We start from the raw sequence: 18,465 nt of genomic DNA, 5'->3' as shown, positions 1-18,465 counted from the left end.
GTGGACTAACTGGACAGGGGGTCTACTACAGGTGGACTAACTGGACAGGGGGTCTACTACAGGTGGACTAACTGGACAGGGGGTCTAGTACAGGTGGACTAACTGGACAGGGGGTCTACTACAGGTGGACTAACTGGACAGGGGGTCTACTACAGGTGGACTAACTGGACAGGGGTCTACTACAGGTGGACTGACGGTGAGTCATGTGACTGCAGTAGTGCTGCTGTATTCAGTGTGGTTGTGAACAGTGGTGCTGTTGCTTCTATACAGGTAGGATGCTGGTATGGAATGTTTGATGTCTTGTTAAGAGACAGTCAGACCAGCGATCCTGCAGCAGGTTCTGTTCACAGTGTTGTGTGAAAACTTTCTTTGGTAGATTACCCTCAGTATTTTAATCTGTCAAAATGACGGACGACCTTCAGAATTTTCCATCATTTAAAAAAAAAAAATCTGCCAATGACGGAATATTTTCGGTCAACACGACCTCTGTCTTCAATATCCTGGCCTATGAGTGAAGGAGAGTAATATGGACAGAAACAAGCTAAAAACATAAGCACTACAACACCAGGAGGCCTAGCTGCTTTCATTTCAGATTTCTTAGCTTTCACAGTCACTGAACGCTGCAGTGTGACAGATGGAATGTGGGACTGCATGGCCACCATGAATACTCTCATGTACAAAACTACAATAACAGTAATGGGACCCATAAAGGTAAAAACTAAATCGGCTGTTCCAGTTATGTGGTTCAGAATCACTACACACTCTCCATAACTGCAGTTATATCCAGCAGGTTGTCTCAGAAAGTCCTTTAAAATCAAGCTGTTGTAAATAACACAACAGATCCAACACAGAATCACACAGAGTTTTGTTCTGTCCACAGTGACTCTGGTTGTGGAGTGGAGTGGGTCACAAATAGCCAAATAGCGATCAATTGGTATAAGCACCAAATACCAGAAAGAGTAATGTGTGGACACTTAAGACCTCATTATATGGGATTTTCTGGGTTAAAATGAGCGTTTTTGGCGTTTTTTTATACTTTGTGTGTGTGTGTGTGTGTGTGTGTGTGTGTGTGTGTGTGCATGCGTGTGTGTGGTGGTGGTGGGGTGGAAAACATCGATGGATTTTGCTGACTTTTTTTGGGGTGGGGGGTGGGGTTTATTATGTTGGAGATTAACTGGTTTAAATAACACTGTGATCTGAAGAGAAAAGTGATTTTTGAGACGCCCTAACACAGGTTCATAAAATGGCAGCAGATATAAGTCAAACTATGGAACTGAGTAAACCTGTCTGAATAAATAGGTTTGAAGATGGGATTTGAAGGTGGTGACAGAGTCTGAATTTTGTTTGTGTTCTAGGAGGGTGTTCCAGAGGTGGGGGGGCTGAACGCCTGAAGGCTCTGGACCTCATGGTGGTGAAGCCAGCAGGTTTCAGGGACAGATCTGAAACCTGGTATTAGACGTGTCTGCAGTATCTGAACTGAATCCTTCTGTTAAAGCCTCATTTATGAGTCAGATGAAGAAGGCAGGAGGATTGTGCAGCTGAATAGATTCAAGTACATGCTGAATGAGCTCCTTCATCTGGAAGTGTTCAGGTTAGACCTGGACTCTTATGTGGGACTGAAGAAATGTAACAAGTGCATAGATCAGACTTCAGCATGCAAAGCCAAAACAGACAGACATGAGGGAAGGTAAAGGTTCCCTCTGGGCTCAAGTTGAGTTCATTTCTGAGCTGCAAACAGTAAACACAAAGTTCAGAGCTCCAGACTGCAGACTGGGAGAGGTTCTCAAAGGAGAACAACAAAGCGAACCGATGGTACAAGCTTAGGCATTGATTACAGAGCAGACAAAGACTCCAGTCTGCTTAGTCCCAGACTGCTACACTTCTTTTTGTTACAGCTTTTAAAGTCTTCACTTCTAAATTGAGAGTTAAGTTTTGAGTTACAATCAGGGAGGGGCAGATTCAGTACCTAGTGGTGCCATCTACCTATGGGTTCTGTCTGGTTTTGTCATCGATTTGAGGTGAAAATATTAACCTAACGTTAACCTCATAAAGTGAATTGAAAAACCTATTTCTGTCAGTGCTGTAGTTGGAAGTTAAAGTGAATAAGATGTTATAGAAAATGTTAGACTTGGACAGTCAAGTCTCATTTCAACATGTTTTTGGGCATGTTTAAATAAAGCTCAACTTTAATTAGGTATGAGGAAACAGTAAGCAAGTTTAAAGAGAGACGGGGACATGACACCACAGACAGCACCTCCACACTGCTGCCGCCCACATTCAGCACCACGGACAGCACCCCTACACTGCTGCCGCCCACATTCAGCACCACGGACAGCACCTCCTCCACATTGTTTCTGCCCACATTCAGTACCACAGACAGCGCCCTCACACATCTGCTGCCCACATTCAGCACCACGGACAGCACCTCAGCATTCTCTCTGTTGTATTGTCTTGATGTGCCTGCTGCACTGCCTCTGACTCCCACTGAAAAGCAAATCTCCCACCACAGCTGAGCAGTATTTTCAGCACCACGGACAGCACCTCCACACATCTGCTGCCTACATTCAGCACCACGGACAGCACCTCCTACACATGTCTACTGCCCACGTTCAGCACCACGGACAGCACCTCCTCCACACTGCTGCTACTGGCCACATTCAGCACCACGGACAGCCCCTCAGCGTTCTGTGTTTTATTGTCTCGCTGTGCCTGCTGCGCCGTCTCACCTCTGTAACAACACCAGAGGATTGAGGAGGGTGTGATAGTGTATTACTGTGAGAGAGCAGAACAAAGATGAAACAATCTCCCCACATCCGACGGTAACTTCATTTAGAAACTGTTCCCAGGCCTGGGCTCAGCGGAACAGAGCAGCAGCAGCGGCGCTCAGAGCAGGAACAACCACACTGACAATGATTTCCCAGAGGACAGGAGCTGTTGGTGCAGCAGTGTCCCTGCGTTAAATCCATTTCCATGACAACTTTCTCCTAAATACAGCAAAAAAAAAAAAAAACAATCACAAAAACAAGCCCAACCTGCTACTGACAAATGCTTGAATGTGATTCAAAAGGCAAACATGAATGAGCCTTAAAGTGCATCTGTAAAAACACACGCTCATAAATGTGTATCTCATAGTTCGCTGCGATCTAAACCCAAGGGCACCTTGTTGGTTAGCAGGTATATTTGAAATGACACAATCTACAGTCGGCTATAAACATACTTCCCAGTCCAGCCACATTTCCATGAGGCTCACACACTAAAACACACCCTGTAGGATGGTACTGTCATCATCTAAATGACACAGTGAGGCTCCTGTAACCATGGGCATTGTACATGGGAATGAATGGAGGCTCAGTGTCCAAAAAAAAACCCAAACAAACAGGGAGAGTTCATAAAATGAGAAAATTAAGAACAAATGTGTGACAAAAATTCCTCCAATAAATGCAGTTTTTTATGGATTCAATCTATCTTTTTTTATGCATTTGAATGCAACTGCTGCAGTGCCATGTGGACCAGCATATGTTATCTGATGAAGCATTTAACTGTCCAGTCGTATATTTGACAAGGGGAGTGGACTCTGTTTATGTGTGTGTGTGTGTGTGTGTGTGTGTATTTGTCTCGGGCATCACACAAACTCCAGAAAGAGCTGACGTCTGCAGTTTGTCATACTTACATGTATTTGGTCAAGGAAACGATTCGTGAAAGCGGTAAGTTGATCAGACCAGTGTTTGGGGAGATATTAGTAATTCTGGAATACAGTAACCTTACAATCAAGTGGCTATGGCCAGAACTAGGGGTGTAAGAAAATATCAGTTCTGCAACATACTGTGATATTTCATTTCACAATAGTGTATCGATATTAAAAAGTACTGTATCAGTATTTTTAGGTATTTATTTGAGTGCAGGTATTGTGGAGGTTTCTTTTTTTTTTTTTTGTTTATATTTTATTTATTCTTATTTAACACTCTTCTATTCAATAATGTTCGTTCCTTTGTTGGGGTTGAACTCAAATACTGCTCTGATGTTAGTTCTGAATTAATAGAATATGAACATTTGAACAGGATCTGAAACTGGAATGGGGGGGGGGGGGGGGGGCTTAATATCAAATACCACATTAGCCCTGATTTTCTGATACAAGAAGATGTTCTAAACACTCCTGTGTAATTTTTTTTAAAATTTTCATCCAAACCTCCAAACATTTTTAACTCTGAAAATCCCATCTTTCCCAGCTTCTCCACTCTTCTGTCCAGTTCAGTGTTTAAATCTGTTCATGATGGGACAGTTCATGACCCTGTCAGTGCCAGACTGGATGGTCAGAGTACTGTGGACTAGGAACAGTCTAATGTCCAGGTCATGGTGGAGGTTAAAGGTCACCAAAAGGCCTAGTTTTTTCAAAAATTCAGACCATTCTGACATTTGATCAAATCTGTCCTCAGTTCTGTTCCTCTGGGTTCCTGGTGGGATCCCCCCCCCCACCCCCACCAAGGCCTTTGGCCCTTTACAGACACAGTACAGACTGAAGATTCAAACATGGACAGAACATCTGAATTTACCACCACTAGTGTGGAGGAAACACCAGCACACATTTAGGAGGGAATCACTAACACTTCATTCATTCATTCTTTTTCTGAACCTCCTTTATCCTCACTAGGGTCATGGGGGCGGAGCCTATCCCAGCTACTTACGGGTGAAGGCGGGGTTCACCCTGGACATGTGACCAGTTCATCACAGACTGAACATACAGAGACAAACACACTGTCACATTCACACCTATGGGGGGTTTAGATGAACCCATGAACCTATCAGAGCATGTGTTTGGATGGTGGGAGGAGCCAGAGGACCAGAGAGAACCCACACAGACACGAGGAGAACATGGAAACTGTACACAGAAAGGTCCCACCCCCATGGACTAAAGGCCCCACCCCCATGGACTAAAGGTCCCACCCCCATGGACTAAAGGCCCCACCCCCATGGACTAAAGGTCCCACCCCCATGGACTAAAGGCCCCACCCCCATGGACTAAAGGCCCCACCCCCATGGACGAAAGGTCCCACCCCCATAGACTAAAGGTCCCACCCCCATGGACTAAAGGCCCCACCCCCATGTCCTGGTGTTGAACTGAACCCAGGTCCTTCTGTCTGAGGCTCCAGGTCTGTCCTCTGCACCAACAGGACATATTCATGTAAATGTCAGTCATGTGAAACTGCCGTCTGTTCTGTTTTCATGTCTGTGCAGAATACATGAGGAAACAGTTGTGTTGAATGTGTCTGATTGAATGTCAGTTGTTTGTGGTCAGTAGATGTGTTCTGAGGAGAGAACCTGAGCCCAACATTTAGAAGAACCCACATGAACAGCTGAGTTCCATCACATATGCATTTGGACCATTTGGGTGACCTTTGACCTTGACTCCACACCTTTTGTAGTGCACAGCACTGAAGGCCCAGCATGAGCAGATTATTACACTGTACTTTATCAGAAGTGAAGAAGGTTTGAAAGTTGACAAAAACTCCACGTTTTCAGAGTTGAAAAAGTAATTTTTGGGGCAAGGGGGGTTTTGGGCTTTATTTAAATTTTTTCACGTTTTTGTATTCCTAAGACATGGGAGCATTAGAAAATCTGGGCTAAAGTTGAATCTGAAAGTTTTCCTGAAATAAGCCCCCCCCCACCCCCCACTGTAATGTCTGTAAAACAGAATTTCAGTTTGAACACAGGAACATTTTGTGATAGAACATTAGATCCTCTTCTGATCAAATAAAAATGTATTTAGTATTTGTGCAGATTTCTGGTGTAATTCAATTCTTCAAGAAAAAAATCATTAAAAAAAAAAGAAAAAAAATTGCCTTTTTAACAGTATCATGATATATTGTGATATATCGTATCGTGATCCTAGTATTGTGATTTGTATCATATCGCCAGAATCTTGCCGATACACAGCCCGAGTACCAATACGTACTTTTAAGAGATGTTGTCTCTTTTTAATATTGTAATTAGAGATCGACCGATATGGGTTTTTCAGGGCCGATACGATACTGATTATTAGTAGTTACAGGAGGCCGATAACTGATATTTGGAGACGATTTTCATTTGCAGTAAAAGTGTAAAAATTGGCGTGAAAAACTTGAAATAATGCAAACACTGAACTTCGTTTAAATGCCTAAAGCATGTTTATTTCATCAAACAAATAGAAAATAATAGCTCCACAAGTGCATGGATTTCCTAGACTCAGAAGCATCTCTTATAAAGTTGAATGAAAGCTTCAATAAAAAGCTCCCTGAAATTTTTCCACAGTAAATAAAGTAAAATTTAAATAGAACGATAATGACTTATTTTTGTTTTAAGTTCAAACACAACAAAAATACAGGAGTGAACCAGCTCAGCAGTAACTCTTGTAAACTCTTGGGCCACATGCTGACATCTGTTCAACTCATCATGCTTCATTTATTACAGCATTTGGGAAGCCTTGAGTTGATTTCAGTATTAAATTTTATGTTTTACCATGTGATAGCAGGGACCCTGTCATTCAAAACTATGTTGCTACATTATTAATGATTAATATGACAAAAGCTACACAAAAAGTCTAATAGTGTCTATGAGGGCAGTTAAACTCCTGACAAAACCCAAACAGCCTTTAGGGCTTTAATGAGCACACACAGGATTTAAATATTCCACCATTTTGTTCAGATAAATCACTTCTGAATTTGACTCTGTCTCATCTTCACTTTCATTTTCAGATCATAGGACTAGAAAGCTCACAGCAGCGTTAGCAGGCGTGAGTTGTAGAGTTCTTCATGTGACTTTAACGCAAACACACTGTTCTCCACATTACAAACATTTTTCTCCATTACTCATCCATAGTCTGCAGAGCGTTTAGAGCCAGACTGATGAACTTTTTTTTTTTCAATGCTTATTTCCTTAAAGAACTGAATTACAGAAGAAATCTGCACAAATACTAAACACAATTTTATTTGATCCCAACAGGATCTAATGTTCTATCACCAAATGTTCCTGTGTTCAAACTGAAATTATATTTTACAGACATTCCAGTTTCAGATCCTGTTCCAATGTTCAGATTCTATTAGTTCACAACTAACATCAGAACAGGATTTGAGTTCAATCCAAACAAAGGAACGAACATTACTGAATAAAAGAGTGTGAAATAAGAATAAATAAAATATAAACAAAAAAGATAAACAAAAATGAACCTCCACAATATCTCCATTGGGATAAATACCTAAAAATATTGATACAGTACTTTTTAATATCGATACAGTATTGTGAAATGAAATATTGCGATATATTGCAGAACTGATATTTTCTTACAGCCCTATGTTTGACTCTGTTGTTATTTTAACTCCTGGGTGTTCTGCTGTTGTGTCCTTCTGTTTTGTCTGTCAAAGCACTTTGTAAACTCAGCTTTTAAAGGTGCTATAGAAATAACAGCTATTACTATTATTATTATTATCATTATTATTATTATTATTATTATATTGTTGATACTGGCTGTTAAATACTGACGTTTCATTACTGTATAAAATCCACAGACACCTGAACCTTCGTATCCTTTCTATTCCTACCAACTTTAAATAGATCCAAGTTGACAATGCAGTTCACGTCAGGCTTGTACTCACAGCTCAGTTCAATGCGGATGAAGTCTTTGATGCCCAGGTTTTCCAGAAACACTCCAGAGGAAGATGTGGTTTTAAACATGAAGGAGATGTCTGCACTCAGCTCTCCGTGGAAGGTGGGAAAGTGCAGGTAAGACGTCTCTTTGTCGAAAAAGGCAGCGTTCCAGAAGTTTTCTGAGAAACACCAGAAATACAAAGTGTCAACATTTAAACTGAAAAGACAGTGAATAAAGGAACTGAAAACACTTTACACTAATGCTCTGATGATTAGGATTTGTGACAGTACTGAGAGTACATTTACAGAAGTTTCATAAAATGTGGAATGAAGGAAACACAGTTTACTTTCGTTTGTTTTGTTGATTATCTGAGGTGTTTTTGGTGTAATTCTTCCAAATTATAGATTATATGAAAAATTCAGTGATTATGAGATTAGACCTGTTTTTTTTTCAGTGCAAATGTGGCTCCAGGGGTGTTTTCCAGTACAAACCCAGGTCCAGTCTAAGGTTTATTACACATTAGCTCCACTGTCAGCGTCTGGTCCACTTAGTTTCATTTTCACACTGTATTTACCAAGTGGACGAATATGTCCTATTATCACCACATGAGCCTCTGCTGTGACACTGATGTTCACCTGCTGCTAATTCCACTCATTTTCAACACCTTCCTGTGATTAGTCTGAGTCTGAACCATCAACACAAGGGTTTTCAGTTTATATGAATGGAATCTAGACCCCCAGACCCCCTCTGCTGATAGGACCCCAGACCAAGGTTAGAATAGTTTTGGATTTTTCATTCTAGTTTAGTTTTGACTTTGTTTTCTCTAATTCAGTTCGTTTTAATTCACTTTTAGAGCAGGTTTGCTAGTTTCTATTAGTTTTTATTGTTTTCTAAATGCTTAGTTTTAGTTTGGTTTTAGTTTAGTTTTAGTTTAGTCGTCTCTTTTCTCTTCTTCCCTGTCGTTGTATTCAAATCAATCCCAGACAGGACTCTGCTGCTTTAGTCTCCATGTTTCCAGGTAGAGTGGGGACCAGAAGACGACTGGAAACCACAAGTGAACACAAGTGACGGAGCAAAAAGTATCGTATGGAGACAGCACAGAAAACTGAGAGAGACAAAGAAATTGATTTTGTAACAATCTGACATTGACAAAGATGAAAACGAGAATTTTATCCATAATTTTTATCCATTTTAGTTAGTTTTGTAAACACACAATACAGTTTCAGTTAGTTATGGTTTGTTCTTTTAAATATAGTTTTTATTCATTTAAGTTAACGAAAATGTTTTTACAATTCTAGTTTTCGTCATTTCGTTAGTTTTCATTAACGATAATAACCTTGGTCCAGACCAGGTGTTTGGTCTACATCAGTGGTTCCTAACCTTTTATCCTTGGAGCCCCCTTCACTTGTGCCCCCCACCCCCCCCTCAATCCTGTGTCCACACACATGCACCAAAACAATAAAGTGGTTCCTTTGAAATCTTTACTTGCAAAGACAAATGTAAATTGTAGTTGACAGCTGCGTCATAGATCTTCAGACTGACACATGGACAGTCTGTGGCAGATCCACATGCACATCATGTCAGCACAGGTTTGGATGCATGTGCACACATGTGCATGTGTAATCACAATATCAACACAAAACAGCTTAATATACTTAAATGCAGACAAAATGGGTTTGGAGTGGGTTCATACAGATTTCTGTTGGGTGTGTAAGTATTTTTTCCTTATGTTAAGGGGAAGTGATTTGAATTGTGTGATGTGCTGTGTCAGTTGTGATTCTGTTGTATATTTGTGGTTTTTCTGTTCTCTTCTGTGTCTGGGGGTGTGTCCTCTGTCTTTCTTCCTAACAGATAGTGGTTGATTGAGGATGAGCTGCAGGTGTGGTGCTGGACTGCTGCTGCTGATTGGTTCCTGGGTGAAGAGCAGGGAAAGTTAAAGCAGGATCACCCTGCCTCCTACGAGACTCCTCTCTTCACATCCCCCTCATTTCCAACCAGCCTTCTGTCATTTTTGTTGGAGAGCTTCGTATAATCAGATGCAAACAGGAGGGAATCTTTTCTTTAAGGATTCTCCTTTTTTTTTTTTGTTAGGAGGATAGGTAAGACTGATGTACTTTGGTTTCCTTGGTTTGTGTTTGTAGGTCAGTGTAGTGTGCTTGGAGTATTATTCTGTTTGTTGCTTTGATTCCCTACCTGATCTAATTTTCTTATCATGTAAATAAATATCTCAAATTGCAGTTGTGTGATTGCTGGTCATTTATTTTGTTAGCTTGCTCCTGTTTTGTTTAGGGACATGGAGGGAGGGGAGTCTCACACCATGTTGTGTCTCAGTAACCCCTAGACCGAGCGTAACACCTTAACATGCTCACATATATTTTTTACAACTGGTAACGTCAATGTAGAGAAAGCCTCACGTCCCCTTGTGGGGGGCACACAGCCCAGGTTCAGAACCACTGGTCTACATCATGGTCTGGGGTGGTTTCAGGCTTTAAAATTAGTTTCAGATCAAAATGTAAAGTCTAAAAGAAAAACTGAAACACAGAAGTCTAAGAACCATGGTGCAACAAGGAACATAAAAAACAGAATATAACTAAAAACACAGAATATGAGCACAAACAGAGAATATAACTATAAACAGCAAGGGATTGAAGAGACAATAAACAACAGTAAAGTGACAGATGAGTTATTAAGTTCCAGATGCAGTTAAAGTGGCTGGAGCAGTCCCTGGGAGGGGGGTGGGGAAGGGTGGGGTGGGGGGGGGGTCAGAGTTTAGAGTATATTTCTTGCTCTTAAATTTTTGGAAGAAAACTTGTATCTAACAAGCGTTCAGAGAACGCAAACCTCCGCCAAGCACCACGAACAGTGTGCATGTGTGGATCGGATACTTCTGTTTAAATTCAACAGTTTCCAGGTTGTTCCATACAGCAGAACAAGTGGAAGCTTGGTACCAGTCATGTGTCTGTCCAATTAGATTCAATTTCAATCAATATTTGTTGAGTCATAATGAAAAATGTGTCATAAATGGGATTTTCAATGTTAAATGTAAATGTTCATAGAGTCCACGTTCCACAGTGGATGTGGACAATTTAGTTCCAGATACAAGAGATTGTTCTAAGCTACAGGTGGATCCAGTTGGAGGCTAATCAGAGTCATTTTGAATTTTTTAGGAAAAATTATAAATTATAAAAAATTGCTCAATGATGACAGATGGAAAATTGTAGATTTTGTGACCTTGCTGTGACCTTGAACTTTGGCCTAATGGGACCAAAATGTAATGGGTTGGTCCCAGGGCCTAGGCCTATCTGTGGGGAAGATTTGGGAAGGATGGGTGGAAGAGTTTTACACTAAAGTTGCTAACAAACAAGCAAACAAACAAACACACAAACAAACACACAAACACACACACAAACAAACAAACAAACAAACAAACAAACACACACACAAACAAACACACAAACAAACAAACAAACAAACAAACAAACAAACACACACACAAACAAACAAACAAACACACAAACAAACAAACAAACACACAAAGCAAAGTGATCACACTACCTCCTGGAGGAGATAATCATGTGTTTTGACATGAGCAGACTTACTGTCTCCACGACAGCTGAGGGGCCCCACCCTGTAGGCGGCCTCTGAGCCGGGCCTGTGGACGTCCCCCAGAACCAGGGAGCGGACAGGGAGGCTCGCCTTATGGGTGAGCAGACCAGAGTCTTCAGTCCTGGAGGATGGAAAGAAGAAACAAAAACATGGACACATTAGATCAGGGACGTCAGACTCATGTTAGCTCAGGTTCTACATTCAGACCAATCTGATCTGAAGTGGGCCGGACCAGGAAAAGAAGAGCAGTGAAGTTAGTGTCAAAGTAAATTTACATTATGAAAATGTTTACATTTACAAAATATCCTCTAAAAAGCTGGAATAACCTGAACAACCTGAAATTACCTAAGAAAAAGGTACAGTTTTAATAATGTTTGTCTCTGTTCTATCATTTCCACATGTTCATTACATCGTACAGATCACAGTGGATCAACAAATGCACAAAATATTTAAAAACAGGCAGAAGATCGGTACAATTACACTGACTTCTCTTTAGACATTTCAGGTTGTTCATATTTGTTCAGGTTATTCAGATTTTTTGTGAAAGGACAGTTTGTAAATTTACACATTTTCATGTAATGTCACTTTTTTTTACACTAAAACAAAGAGAAATTTGCAGCTACCATTATTTGTCGGTTATTATGACAGTATTTTACTGATCTGACCCACTCGACACCAAAGGGGGGGGGGGCTTTCTATGGCCCCTAAACTAAACTAAACTAAACTGACTGTTCATATCTTCAGTGTATTTTTTGCATTTCACAATTTCACTTTTTTATTATCATTTATTCGTAACACTATAGCAACACAAACTCCAGAAATTATTCACAGAAAACTGTCATTTTTTTGCTGATCAACATAATTATGGTACAAGACAAACCAGTGAAGCACAGTGTGCTCTGCCTTCAGGCAGAACACATGAGATACAGTGGACTGGTTTTTATGGGGCCATGGATGCATGGAATGGAATGGAACTGCCAGGGTTTGTGTTGTTGGAAAATAACAGAAAATGTTTTCAAAAGAAATTAAAACTTTTCTTGTTTACACAACAGGCATGAAATGGAAAGAGTATTGATAATATTGAAAGGTGTCTTATGATTTGTACCAGACAGCTGTTGTTTGGGGAAGGAGTACAAATGTATAGTACTTATTTTGTTTATTTTTATTGCATTGGGCTGTTGTATATATATGTGTGTGTGTGTGTGTGTGTGTGTGTGTGTGTGTGTGTGTGCACGCGCATGCATGTGGGTGTGAGCATGAATGGTGTAAGATTAATGTAAATAATTAAAATTGTAATGGAATGTAGAGGAGACCCCAGCAAGAATAGCAAAAAATGATTCAGTTGCTAATGGGGATCTGAATAAATGAATTTCATCCCACAGGCTGGATCGGAGCCTTTGGTGGGCCGGTTTTGGCCCCGGGCCGCATGTTTGACACCCCTGCATTAGATATTATGACCAAATTAACCTTTTTAAATCAATTTTTTTTTTTTTATTGATTTTCTGGAGTGAAGGAAGAGATACAATACATGTTCAATTAAAGACAAAGTTTTTCAAAACAGAAAACAAACATCAAACTCCCAACCACCAAAATAAAACCAAAAATTTAAAATAAAAATAAAAAAGGACCCCCCCCCCCCCCAAAAAAAAAAAAAAAAAAAGAAAAGAAAAAAAGAAAAACGAGGACCATTGATTTACTGCCCACATGATACAATAAATGAAATAATGAGCTGGGTGTTACCGTATTTTTCAGACTATAAGTCGCTACTTTTTTCTCACTCTTTGAACCCTGCGGCTTATCCAATGATGCGGCTCCAGTATACATTATTAGAGGCTAACAGCCTCCAGGGGGCGATCTAGCAGGAAGCACAAAAGTGAGACAGACAGGTGGAAGAGGTGATGAAGAGGACAAGTTTTAAACTGAACTCTGAACAAACATTTTGCACAAACTCTCATCATGGAAAACACACAAAGAAATGCATCTGATGCAGCTTTGACGTGAAAAGCAATGGATGTGTCTGTGAAGAAGGAAACAGCTGCAGCACGAAGAGACAATGAGAGAGACAACGGAAGAGAGACGTAGAAGGAGTGTGACGGAGCCTCTGAGGATGTTCAACTGAAGAACACTGAAGAAGACGACTGCAGTGGTTTAATGAGCAGAAGAAGAGGAAGAGAGAGACCAGTGACTGTTGTGGGTTTCTGAACCTGCTGTGTTCCAGGCACTGTTTGGAAAAAAGCAGTGAAGGTATGGAAATAAATATTTTAATAATCTGTTTACCATCTTTTTGTGGAAATATCTCATGTTCCAACGTGGACACCTGTGGTTTATAGTCAGGTGTGACTTATAACCTGGAAAGTACAGTAATTAGAGTTTGCAGAAGGCAGAGGGTCTTTTTGAGTTGTGGAAATAAGTCATAAAGGGGCCTCGTATCTTCTCAAATTTCACATCAGAGAAGTGAAGAGAATAGCAGATTTGTTCCAGACCAAGACAAGACATGAGGTCCTCCAACCACTGAGCATGAGTGGACGGGGCAGCACCTTTCCATCAGGTTAAAACTGCACGACTAGGAAGCAAAGATGAAAATGACCCAACATGGCACTGAGCTGCCCCCCCCCCCCCCAAGCATCAAAGATGAAAGCCAAGGGGTTAGGACTAGGGCTGTGTATTGACAAGAATCTGGTGATACCATACAAATCACACTAGGATCACGATACGATATATCACGATATATCATGATACTGTTAAAAAGGCAATTTTTTTGTTTATTTCTTGTTTTAAATGATTATTTTCTTGAAGAATTGAATTCCACCAGAAATCTGCACAAATACTAAACGCATTTTTATTTGATTCCAACAGGATCTAATGTTCTATCACCAAATGTTCCTGTGTTCAAACTGAAATTCTGTTTTACAGACATTCCAGTTTCAGATCCTGTTCACATGTTCAGATTCTATTAGTTCACAACTAACATCAGAACAGAATTTGAGTTCAATCCCAACAAAGGAACCAACATTATTAACTGGAAGCACTCGGAGAGCGCAGACCTCCGCCAAGGCAGATCAGTGGGCCCCCGTGCCCCCCCACCACCAAAATGTAATCATTTGTTCCTTATGCCAGTATCAACATTTCCTGAAATTTTCATCCAAATCCCTCCAGAACTTTTTCAGTTATCTTGCACACGGACAGACAAACCAACGCTGACAAAAACAGAACCTCCTTGGTGGAGGGAATAAAAGAGTGTTGAATAAGAATAAATAAAATATCAACTAAAAAGAAAACCAAAAATGAACCCCCACAATATCTGCAAATAAATACCTAAAAATATCGATACAGTACTTTTTAATATTGATACAGTATTGTTAAATGAAATACTGTGATATATTGCAGAACCCATATTTTCCTACAGCCCTAGTTGGGTCGTATGTCCACATGAGCCTGTGAACACCAGCTCTTCTCCTCAGACTCTAACCTTAACTCTTCTCTAAAAACAGGTCACTACCTCTGACCTGGTGGATGTTCACAGATAAATACGTAAAAAACAGGAAAACAGGGAAGGCAGAAGCTACAGAAATACGCAGCAGTGACAACCACTAACCTCTGCTCAGCGCTTGGACTCATTTGTTGGTGTGTGTGTAAATGTTTACATCACTCTGGTGGAAACATTCCATTTGGGCAGCAGCTGATGCAAACGCTGCAGTCTGAAGGTGCAATCTCTGGGAGAAAATCAAATTACAACCATCCTCACACTCATCCACGGCAGGTTTTGGAACAGCTATTTATCTGAGAGCATGAACCCTCCTGTCCGTTTACGCCCACAGGTTCGGTCTGCTCAGTCTAAACACAACCCAGACTAAAGACCAGCAGAAGCACCAATAAGCACTTTGGATCTGATGAAATATTAAAGAGCCCAACCAGATCCAGTCAGTATAAATAGAACTGGTGCTGTAGCTCAGTTTGGGCTGGAGGAAATGAGAGGAGCAAGGAAGTGAGACGTGACGACCCGGCAAGATTACTGAGAACACAGGAAAAGCCTCCGAGGCTTTTCTCTGCAGTTTTTAACTGTTAACTGTGGTTTTTGTCTGTTTGACAAAGAAGTGAACAAAACTGAAATCCAGACATCTGAAAACCATGTTGTGTTTGTTTTGGGTTTTTTATACAGAATCCTAACCCTAAAGGATTATAGTAACAGCTATAAGTCCAAACATGTATTCTATCTGACTGGAATCTTCTGGTTCCAGTGTTTAAAGGGCTCATATTTGTCTAAACCCACTGTTCTTAGTCTGGGCTTCATTTCTTTGTGTATTTGAACCCTAATAGTTCAGACAGTTGGAATTTGAACCCTCCAGCTGCTGCTAAACTATCTTTACATTCATCTGGACAAAAATCCAGTGGATTTCTACAACCTGTTTAAATTCCTGCCTAATTAGTTATGTCTATAACTAGTTACGACATTTGCACATATCAGTTTTGTTCATTTTTTTCATTATTTTGCTGGATTTTCATTCAGTTTTGTTCTTTTTCTTTTTCAATATTTTGCTCAATTTTCGTTCAGTTTTGTTCATTTTTTTCATTATTTTGCTTGATTTTCGTTCGTTTTCTTTCATTCAAACAACTATAAAGCCCAAACATGTCTTGTATCTGACTGGAATCTTCTGGTTCCAGTGTTTAAAGGGCTTATATTTGTCTAAACCCACTGTTCTTAGTCTGGGCTTCATTTCTTTGTGTATTTGAACCCTAATAGTTCAGACAGTTGGAATTTGAACCCTCCAGCTGCTGCTAAACTATCTTTACATTCATCTGGACAAAAATCCAGTGGATTTCTACAACCTGTTTAAATTCCTGCTGAATTAGTTATGTCTATAACTAGTTACGACATTTGCACATATCAGTTTTGTTCATTTTTGTCATTATTTTGCTCGATGTTTGTTCTTTTTCTTTCATTCAAATTCCTTCTTAATTTGTTCCATCTACAACTAGTTACAACATTTGCACGTCGGTTTTGTTCATTGTTTTCATTATTTTGCTGGATTTTCGTTTGGTTTTGTTCATTTTTGTCATTATTTTGTCGATTTCTGTTCAGTTTTGTTCCTTTTTTTCATTATTTTGCTCGATTTTTATTCAGTTTTCTTCATTTTTTTTTAATCAATTTCTGTTCAGTTTTGTTAAATTTTTTCATTATTTCGCTCGGTTTTCGTTTGTTTTCTTTCATACTAATTCCTTCTTACTTTGTTCCATCTACAACTAGTTACGACATTAGCACATATCGCTTTTGTTGATTTTTTTTCAATATTTTGTCGATTTCTGCTCAGTTTTGTTCATTTATTTCATTATTTTCCTCGATTTTTGTTCTTTTTCTTTCATACGAATTCCTTCTTAATTTGTTCCGTCTACAACTAGTTACGCCATTTGCACATGTCGGTTTTGTTAATTTTTTTCATTATTTTGCTCGTTTTACAATCGGTTATGTTAATTTTTTATTATTATTATTATTTATTTATTATTATTATTATTATTTTTATTTTGTCAATTTCTGTTCAGTTTTGTTAATTTTTTTCATTATTTCGCTCGGTTTTCGTTTGTTTTCTTTCATTCGAATTCCTTCTTAATTAGTTGTGTCTATAAGTAGTTACAACATTTGCACATATCAGTTTTGTTCATTTTTTCATTATCTTGTCAATTTCTGTTCAGTTTTGTTTATTTTTTTCATTATTTTGCCCAATTTTTGTTCTTTTTCTTTCATATGAATTCCTTCTTAATTTGTTCCGTCTACAACTAGTTACAACATTTGCACATGTCGTTTTGTTCATTTTTTTCATTATTTTACTCGATTTTTGTTCAGTTTTATGAAATAAATCCGATTAACCTGCATACATGTGTGAAGACATCGGAGCGCTGGGGAGAAATCTAGGTGTGTAAATCCGATAAATCGCTTAAGAAAGGTTAAATAGAGAGAAAAATGCCCTTGGGAACTGACATAAAAGTTCCACTGGGTCTTGATGGGTTCAAATCCCCTGAACTAAAAAGCCCAGAGTGAACTGTAGATGAGGCTAAGGGAGAATGTGGTTGATTAAAACCTGCAGTGTCACCAGTAGATCTGACTAAATATCAAACTGAACCTTTGAAACTCAGTCTAAACACAGCTGTGTATGAGTGTATGTACTGAACCAGTCTGCACAGACGGTCCAAACCATCTGACAGTTGGGAAACCTGGTCTCTTTTCCTGTCATTCCATCTGTTGTATTCAGTGTGTGTGTAGTTTTACCACTGGCTGCGGTCGGCGTCGCAGTTGCAGTAGTGTTGTGGGTCCACGCAGTCGCCATGGAGACCACAGGAACACTGTTGGCTGCCTGGCTGAGCTCCGCCCCAGTAGGTCTGAGGATGACCGGAACCGGGACCGCCGAACCACCAGCTGAACGGAGAACCCTCTGAAACACACACACACACAACACAACAGCTGACAGACGCACACTGTGACTGGGACTCACTCGATATTCCAACAGCTTCTGGGAAGTTTGTCTTTTTTTAAAAAAATACTACGTTCCAGAAGAAGGTTATTAAAAGTTTTCAGGATCTAAAAACCCAATATGGTTTAAACCACAGGTGTCAAACATCCAGTCCGCCAAAGGGTCCAGTCCGGCCGTAGGGATGAATTTGTGAAATGCAAAAATGACACTGAAATATTAACAATCCTTTTAGTTCAGGTTCCACATTCAGAGCAATTCAATCTAAAGTGGACGGGATTTAGTAAAATATGATCATAATAGCATAGAAATAATGACAACTCCAAATGTTTCTCTATGTAAATGTAAATATTTTCATGTATTTACACTAAAACAAAGTATAATTTCACTAAAAATGTGAATAACCTGAACAAATATGAACAACCTGAAATGTCTGAAGAGAAGTAAGTATAATTTTAACACTATTCTGTCTGTTATTAAATGTTTTGTGTGTTTGTAGATCCACTGTGATCTGTCAGTTCTAATGTACATGTGGAAATGATAAACTGAGGCAGAATATTGTTAAAATTACACTGATTTTTTCAGTTTGTCCATGTTCTTCACGTCTTTTGAAAAGATACTTTGTAGATGGAAACCTTTTCATAATGTAAATTTACTTTTTTCGCTCTATAACAGAAAGTTTGGAGTTGACATTATTTATATATTATTCTGTTATTATTTCACTGGTTCGGCCCACTGCAGATCAAATTTAGCTGAATGTGGAACTGAACTAAAATGAGT

At 39.5% G+C, this 18,465-nt stretch overlaps 1 protein-coding gene across 1 annotated transcript in view; it reads right to left on the bottom strand.

The window, feature by feature from the left end:
- LOC115436826 (contactin-associated protein-like 4) overlaps nucleotides 1–18,465 on the bottom strand; it is a 262,042-nt gene that overhangs the window by 79,972 nt on the left and 163,605 nt on the right. The window contains exons 14-16 of the mRNA XM_030159784.1: nucleotides 17,487–17,649; nucleotides 11,218–11,345; nucleotides 7,626–7,796 (exon numbers count right to left, since the gene is read on the bottom strand). Of these exons, the coding sequence (XP_030015644.1) occupies nucleotides 7,626–7,796; nucleotides 11,218–11,345; nucleotides 17,487–17,649 (462 nt within the window). The remainder of the gene's footprint in view (nucleotides 1–7,625; nucleotides 7,797–11,217; nucleotides 11,346–17,486; nucleotides 17,650–18,465) is intronic.

Source organism: Sphaeramia orbicularis, chromosome 17, assembly GCF_902148855.1.
Source record: "Sphaeramia orbicularis chromosome 17, fSphaOr1.1, whole genome shotgun sequence".
Lineage (NCBI taxonomy): Eukaryota > Metazoa > Chordata > Actinopteri > Kurtiformes > Apogonidae > Sphaeramia > Sphaeramia orbicularis.
This window is presented reverse-complemented; position numbering and strand designations above follow the sequence as displayed.